Source organism: Bos grunniens, chromosome 2, assembly GCF_055505025.1.
Source record: "Bos grunniens cultivar Pamir isolate PY7600 chromosome 2, Bosgru_T2T1.0, whole genome shotgun sequence".
NCBI classification, from domain to species: domain Eukaryota; kingdom Metazoa; phylum Chordata; class Mammalia; order Artiodactyla; family Bovidae; genus Bos; species Bos grunniens.
Window position 1 is genome coordinate 135,442,429 of NC_141166.1, and position 8,557 is coordinate 135,450,985.

General features: G+C 51.5%; 1 protein-coding gene across 2 annotated transcripts in view; it reads right to left on the minus strand.

The window, feature by feature from the left end:
- The window catches only part of ARHGEF4 (Rho guanine nucleotide exchange factor 4), a 331,792-nt gene extending 323,910 nt beyond the window's left edge, over positions 1-7,882 (minus strand). Inside the window, exon 1 of one of the 2 annotated variants that reach the window (XM_086372203.1) lies at positions 7,592-7,882. In XM_086372203.1, the coding sequence (XP_086228329.1) occupies positions 7,592-7,630 (39 nt within the window). In that variant the 5' untranslated portion in view covers positions 7,631-7,882. Of the gene's footprint in view, positions 1-7,374 lie in introns of both variants that reach the window. The other variant, XM_086372239.1, reaches the window with a different exon arrangement.
- Positions 7,883-8,557: the final 675 nt, after the last annotated feature.

Consider the following 8,557-nt stretch of genomic DNA (forward strand, 5'->3'; position numbering starts at 1 on the left):
CAGTAAGTTGATCCTTAGTAAAATTATGTTTAAATGAACATGTGCATGGAGAAGTGAGAGACAATTATAATTCAGTGTGCTCCTATGACTGAAGGAAGCTGGGTTGCAAAGACAACACAGAGAAGGGTCCAAAAGGGAGATAAGGAAGCATCAAGGAAGACTTCCTGGAGGAGGTGATAAGGTATGGCAGCTGGTGTGGTGTGGCGGCACCCTTGGCAGGGCCCTAGGCCTTGAGTGTGGCACATGGATCAACAGATGAGTGGCAGCAAGGCCTCACAGGCAGTGCCACCCCCATCTCTAAGACGGCTCACATTGGTTACCCAGGAGGGCCTCGGAGCAGCCAATGAACATCACAGTATTACAAATGGCGAGGAGGAGATTGCCTATTTCAGAGGCGAGGAAACCATGAAAGGACTCCCGAAAGACAGAGCGCTTCTCGGGACACTGGGACACTGCCTGGTTCTATCCAGGAGGAGAAGCCAACAAAACATCTGGGGCCAGGAAGCCCCGACAGTACCAAAAGTACCTCCCTGATGTTAGAGAGAGTGGCTGGAGTCTCAGGCTGGCCCGGAAAGGACTGCTGTGACTGGCTGGTGGCCAAGGGGAGGATAGGCACCCAGACGTGCGGAGACTAAGCCTCCAGAGTCCAGAGAGCTGAGCTGAGCTTGGCCCAAGCTTGCAGTGAAAGTTGTGGGAATACATGTCTCTAGAACCGTGGTCAGCCAACTAAGGTCCCCTGGACAAGGGGATCCCTCGAGACACTCACTGACCTGGCCAAGGTTTTGCTTCTGCAGGTGAACTCATTCTCAGGTTTGGCTAGCATTTCCCAGGACACTATGCTCCAAACCCCAGCCCTGCCTTCTCAGAGCCTTCAGCTCAGAGGGAGACAGCAGGACTCAGAATTTGGAGGTGTTTGGGAAGTACATTTTGAACAGCTGGATGGAGAGGAGCTGTTGAGGTCAGGGATGTTCCCTGAGTTGGCAGAGGGAGTGGATGGAGGCTCCAGAACAAAAGCACAGGGGGCCTCTGGCGTCCGGCCACATCTGAGGCTTGTGAAGGGCCATGTGGGAGAGACGGCTCCAGGGCAGAGAAGAAGCACCAGGTCCCTGAGCAGCACCATGGCCGAGGATCGCAGAGTCCTGGGTGCTGGGAAAGCAGCAGCCCTGGGTTGGTACTGAGGGTCTCTTGGCGGGCAGCTGATTCCCAGAGATGCCCATGTCCCTCTCTGTCATCCCAATGGACTGGCCTCTTTAGGACTCAGGGGACAGCCTCCTCGTGACCTCTCCGGGGGCAGAGTGTCCGTGGCTTCAGGTGCCTAGTGTAACCTTTACCCAGAATAGCTGAAACATGTGGGTGACTCCCTAGCAAATGCCTGTAGGAACTGGGGTACACACCCCTCACCACCAAGGTTGGTAGGCTGAGACCTGGTGGGACTTTTCCTTAACTTCGTGGGGGCATTTACTGCTTCCCTGCCCAGCATCTGAACAGCAGTCCTAACTGGGGTCAGAGGGGCTCTTAGGACAGTTGAGAAACTGGGACCCACCCATCTTGGAAACAGAAAGGGCAGACCCCCTCTGTTCCCACCCTCCAGAGGGCAGCCTGGGCTCAGCTCCAGTGGCTCTTGAGAACAGACCTAACTGCCTGCAAGAGAGAGGTGGAGACACTCTCAGAGAGGAGAGGCAGAGCTGAGTGTCTGGACACAGCCCCGCCAGAGGCATCCTCAGCAGTTGGCCTGCTGAGCAGGACTGACTGTGCCCCACCTTCCTGATCCTACCCAAGCTGGATCCTGGAAGTTATCCACACCTTGACAGGATAGTTCCTTTTCTTTTTCCACTTAACTGGAGTTCATTTTTGTCTTGCAACCAAGAGCCTTCACTAATAAAGAAACTGTTACTAAGGTGATTATAGATAACAGACCCTTAAAGAAAGGAGCAGGGGGAGAAGTGCTAGGATTGGTTAATCCATCAATTTTAGGCCAACGGCAGTGAAAATATATTGGGCATTAAGTTACGAAACTCCAGCACCTCACTGCATGCATGGCGAACCCCTAATTCAATCAGCTGTGTCTACTAGGGGCTTTCGGGGGAAAAGTGACAGGGAAAGCCATGAAGATCTCAAGCACTGTGGGGTGACTGTGTCATTTCTAACTGCCCCAGCCAGATTAAAGATGGAAGACAACAAACTCAAATCCCTGAGCTCCCAGGACTCTGTGACTGAACATAAAGTATTTCCTCTCTTTTGCAGCCCCAGGCCTGAGATATCCCTGAACCAAGATCAGTCTGATTCTCTCAGTGTGTGGATTGGTGAGCTGAATGACTGCTTCCTTGTTCCTTGAATAAAAGTCAGAGCATCATCCAGAAAAGCCTGAGACCCCTGGCCTTAGCAACGACCATCTATTAGGAGAGTCACAAACCTACTCAGCCCCTGATCCTCTCTCTGACTGCTGCAAGAACCTATGATCACTTTCCCCTGTGAAGTGAGAACTGTTCCCCTCATGTCCACCCCTGCCCCCTTCCCTGCCTCTGGAACAAAAAAGAGAGTCTTATCTCAGCATGGCCATGGGAACCAGTTACCAACTCAAACTATGGAGGAAAAGGTTCATGTTTCAGAAAATTATCACTTTGCCAACAGGCACTGGCAAAAATCTGGGGAAACAGATGGGAATGGATTGTAAGAGCATCTGGCCAGGGAGGGAAGAACAGCACTGTGGGTCAGGAATAATGTTAACTTGGGTGCAGGCACTTGTTCTGGAGGGAACAAGCTAGCTCCAGGGCCCAAGGCATGCTCCAGCAGGTGACCTGCTGCTTGAATAAAATTTCAGTTTGATATTGGCTCATGAACTGAAATGGACAAGGCAGAAATTCCTTGAAGGAGTCAAAATACCTTAAGGGACAGAGTGTTGGGGTGGATTTACCAAGAGCAATCTGCTCACAACCCCCTAACTGTGTCCCCTATAAAGCCAAAAGACACAGAGGCACAGAGACCTACTTTGGCAAGGAGAATGTCAGCATCTTGGAAGACTGCCACAGATGCTATTCTTTATCAGCTGGTGATGCTGATGAGAAACGCAGTCTTTGGTGGTGGCAGACGGGGCAGTGGCAGATTGGATGACAGAGGATGAGAAGCAGTGTTACAGTGCCAGAAGCCAAAATGAATGTTCTGATGTCACAGCTCTTTGGGGGTACCAGGACTGAAGTAGATGGGCAACACCAGCGGGGTCCTGCCGGACTTGTGTAATACTGAAAGGGCTTCCCAGATGGTAAGGTGGTAAAGAATCCACCTGCCAATGCAGGAGATGCAGGAAATGCAGATTTGATCCCTGCATTGGGAAGATCCCCTGGAGTAGGAAAAGGCAACTCACTCCAGTATTTTTGCCTGGAAAATCCCAAAGTGAGAGGAGCCTGGTGGGACACAGTCCATGGGGTTGTAAAGAGTCAAACATGACTGAACGACTGAGCACATTCACAATATTTTAGAAAAAAATGCAAAAAAAAAAAAACAAAAACCAAGTTCTTACTGTGCCTAAAACAGTGTCTGGAAGACAGTAGATATTCAATAAATATTTACTGATTAAACTTCACTGTCCCTTGCCTAACTCCCGGGTTTGAGACAACAGACAGAATTCCTTCAATGAGGAGGAGGCCAGTCACCTGCAATAACATCCTAAGCAAACAGTACTATGAATCTTCTGAAGGCTCCATACAGAGAAACACCTGGGCATGTCAGAAGTTAGTGAGCACTGGCTCCGTTCTAACATGAACTCGTGGCCTATGAGAAGTGGAAGGCATGCCAGGTCATAAATGGAGCCTCCCCATGCGTCCACCTCACAGTAGCCCATTGGAATCCTGAGTCTGTCCTCCAGAGATTTCCCCAGCTCCACAGTGTTAAGTTGGCAAAGACACGCTCAGTCCCTGGTGGAAACTCCACCTCCATTCCTTCACTCATGATGTGGACACACTGTGGGAAGAAAGGCTAACCGAGGCTTCTGAACACCCCTACCCCTCCAAAACAGGGGATCAAAAGCAACACTTCAGCTCTGGCGACTGAGAAATCGTAGTGGAGGACAGGAAACCCCTACTGCAGCCCTGTTCAACATCCCAGCTCAGCTTGCTCAGAAGACATGGGGCCTTGGAAACGCCGATGGGCCATTTTACATTTGACTGTTTGGACTCTCCTGTTCTGACCCACAAGCAATCTCCCTAAATGGAACAAATGCATTACAGTCCTTGTCCATGGATTTGGCAAAAAGTGTACCTGTGTGCATATATGTTTCTTATCTCAACTGTTGACGTGGGGATCAGCACAAATCAGTCGCTTTCCCTGTGAGAGGCACAGCATAGCTTCATCGCCCTGCTTCAGGGCTCTGCTGATTCTGTGCCATAATTTAGTGAGCAGAGACTTTGACCTTCCTACTTCTAAAGACCTCATGCTGATCTGTGGTACCACCATACTGACAGGGCTTGGAGAACAGCAATTAGCAAGGTACCCTGATGGGGACTGGAGTGTGGGGCAGAGATTCCGTGAGACTGTCATACAGACTGAAGTCAGAAAGAGAGAGACAAATATCATACATTAATGCACTTATGTGGAATCAAGAAAAATGGTACAGACAATCTTATTTGCAAAGCAGAAAGAGAGACACAGACATAGAGAACAAGCATATGGACACAAAGAGTGGAAGAGGGGTGGGAGGGATTGGGAGATTGGAACTGATACATACATGCGTACATATATCTATGTATATTTATATATTTACTATTGATACTATGTATAAAATAGATAGCTAATGAGAACATACTGTATAGCTCCAGGAACTTTATTCAGTTCTCTGTGGTGACCTAAATGGGAAGGAAATCCAAAAAAGAGAGGATATATGTATACATATAGCTGATTTATTTTGCTGTACAACAGAAACTAACACAACATTGTAAAGTATTCTCCAATAAAAATTAATTTAAAAATGAAAACAGAGAGGCTTCCCAGGTGGCACAGTGATAAAAGAAAAAAATCTGCCTGCCAATGCAGGAGACTGAAGAGACAGGGGTTCAGTCCCTGGGTCGGGAAAATCCTCTGGAGAAGGAAATGGCAACCCACTCCAGTATCAATCATTGCCTTGAAAATTTCATGAACAGAGGAACCTGGTGGGCTATTTTCCATAGGGTTGCAAAGGGTCGGATATGACTGAGCAACATGCATAGTATGAAAACAGAGAGAACTTCTACTTCAGTGAAACATCCAGGCAGGCAGCAGAGGTATTCAGTTGTCTGGAACATTTTGGAAAGCCTTTTGAAGGTGAAAGACATGCTGCTGGACTTTGGCACCTGACCCTCAAGAAAGATGCACAGTGCTGGGCAGGGGTCTGGATTTTTGAAGCAACCTATTTTTCCTTAGGTGTGCTGCTCCAGCTCATCTGCTGGGTGATCCCAAAGGTCGTGAGCAGGTTCTCTGCTCTTCTTGCACTGTGAGAGGCTCTGTCACAAGACTGCGACACCCTTGGTTCCCACAGTGCCTGGAGCAGAACAAATCCCAACAGAAGTCTCAGCTGGGGACTGGGGTTTGATGGATTGTTCTTGCTCCTGGACCTTGGTAGAGACTGTGTCTCTATTATCAGAGTCTGACTGTGGGACTCCAGTGATCTGAGTTCCCTAGGATGGAGCAGCATTCTTGATCAGGCAAGTAACCAAGTCAGTTACTTATCACCAAGTGGTAGTACAGGCCCAGGCTCACAAGAGGTCAGGAGGTGGTTCCCTGTACTTCCCACTCCTGTGGCCCAGTGGGGCATTCCTTATGACCAGTGTCTAAAGGAAAAGCATGTGTGAATGGTCTTTATATGGTGGCTCTGCAAGATATACCTGCACAGCCAGAAGTGGACTACCTACCGTGGCATTCAAGGCTCCTCCCAAGGGTGGCTCTGCAGGGCAGCAGAAAGGGACATCCTTTGAGAGGCACATCTACTCATTCCCATGGTATGCACAGAGAGAGGTCTGACATGTGTTAAGGCTCTGGGGACCCTAGGGTAGGCAGCGGGTGCTGGGGACAGGCTAGGAATGCGAGGAGAGTGTGTCCCATGAGAATATTTAGTCAAAGGACCCCCTTCCTAGGAGGCTCCCACTCAGCCGGCAGGCAAGGCCCTGGGAGGTCCAGTGACCTCCTCCCCAGTCACGCTTGCCTCTTTCCTGTGCTCCTGATTCTGCCCAGCAAACTTCCCCTCACCTGGGTGGCCTGTGACCACTGCCATGGGTGGAAAAGGACCAAGGTCCTTGGCTCAGTACTCTAAAACACATGTATGGTTTGTAATTAGATCCTCATACCCACCTAGAAAGGTGTGGAATTGTTGTCCACACTTTTCAAACAGGAAAACAAAGACCAGCATGGTTAAGTGATTGCACCAAGTCTGTACAGCTTGTCAGTAACAGAATCAGAATGCAAAGGAGGATGAGGGGGGTCTGCGTGTTCAGAGCTACAGCCCTGACACCTGCCACAATCCCCTGTTCTTCAAAGAACACCAAAGAACATCACTCACTAATACAAGTTGCTGAAAGCCTCCATCCCTCTCCCCTCCTGAGTTGTATGCATTAATTATTCCTGTGGTGTGAACTGATTCTCAGCCTGCTCTTCCAGACTGGCTGAGGGCAGGGTTCCTGCAGGTGCAGCTCTAGATCATCTGGCTTCCCGCCACTTTCCCCAGGGCTCTTAGAGCCAGAGAACTCTACCTGGACCCTTCAGTCTGCACTCTAGGAGAAAGTGGTCTCAGAGCCAAGTAGAGCAACTCCTCCCACCACGGCCAGTTCCATGCTCTGGCAGGCCCCAGTGTTTGGCTGCCTACTGAGGGGCTAATTCTTTGCCTCTTCTTTTTTATGCAGTTGGTTTCAGGCAGAGCCAACCCCATCCTGCCTCCCACCACGGAGCAGGTTTCTCACCTGTGGAGGTGGAGCTAGGCAATCTGCAGCCAACTACTCACCATAGGGTCCCCATCAGGGCATGGAAGGTAAGGGTGCCCCAGAGAAACTTGACTAATGAGTGGTCTGGAGATTCTCGCCTGGGCAGAGGGGCACTTCACACAGAAATCTAAAACTCCCCAGGTTCCTGTTCTCCTACCTACGCTTAGACATCCCCTTCTCAAAATGATGCCCCAACCCAGCTGGTATGCTCCCTGGGTACCTCGGGTCCCCTCAGCCTGGGTAATAAAAATATCAACGACTTCCTGGGCACGACTGGATCAGGCACAAACCGTCCTTCCCAGAACCGGTGGTCCTGCTCGGAGGAGCCTAGGCTTACTTGTGCCCTGAGTGCTGAGGGTGAGCAGGTGCCATGGAGGCCGGGCACTGGGCGTGTACCTCACCAATGCTGACCCTGGCCTGCCGTCCAACCTACCTTTGATGGGCACCTCTCCTTTCCCGTATCGGGGCGGACACGCTCTCTCGACCGGCACTTTAGAAAGTTGGGGGCGGCAAGGAGCGCCCTGGGTGCCCCTAACCACCCGGTGCCCAGCGGTAAGCTCGGGGCGCAGCGGCGTGCACCAGCTCTGCTCCCAGCGCGTAGCCATAAGCCGCCCAGCGCCCGCAGTGGCCAGGGGGGTGCCGCGTCTCACCTTAAATAAGCTCCGGAGGAAGTGCACGACGCTGAGCATGGTGGCCCGCTCGCAGCACCGAGAGCCAGCGGCGGAGCCAGGCTCCCCTAACGCCGCCGCGCGCCCCGCCCCGTCCAGCCCACGTCCCGCCCGGTCGCCCAGAAGCCCCGCCTTCCCGCGTCCGGCCGCTCTAGCACCCCAGGGCCACTGCAGCGGCCGAGACCCACAGACACACGCCGGAGCTGTCCGCCGACAAGGCTCGGCGCCCCAGGGAGCACCCAGCCCCCGCGCCCGGTGCCAGCTGAGTTCCTGGGCAGACCCGGAGCCTGGGAGTGTTTAATAAGAAAGAACGCGCTCCGCACTTCTGCACAAACACCACACAGAGGCGTGCATTCGCATTCTACGCGGCACGCGCGCCAGCGACCTGCGACTCACCTGGGGAGTCCCTGCCCTTCCGTGGGGAGGGCGACATTTTCCGTCGAAGACCTCGAGAAATTTCAGGGCGTTTGCCCAGCATTCTCAGTTGCCAGTTGAAGAAACTGAATCCCAGAGACGGTCAGCAACACGTAGGCGATCAGGCCCCCAGTGTGGACTGGAGTCCCTAGACCCAAATTCTGGGTCCAGGACCCACTCTGGCTCCCCTCCGTTCTAGATATATGCTCCGGCAGGTTGGAGGCAAATGGAGAATCGTCTCGCGCGGGTAGAGGAGAGCTGTCTTCTGCTAAGCAGCAAGGGGAAGTCCTGAATGTTTTCTTTGTGGGTTTTAAGGAGATGAGGCCCGCCCAGGAGACATGCTCCCATTAGCCACGATGGCCACAAGATTTCTATGCACAAACACAAATGTGTTTATTTTCTTTTCAAATCAAAAGAAAAGACCTGAGAATCACCATCCAGCCTGGATTTACAGTTGTAAAAAATAATTTTTTTTAAAGATAGTTTTATGCTGCGGCTGCTGCTAAGTCACTTCAGTCGTATCCGACTCTGTGC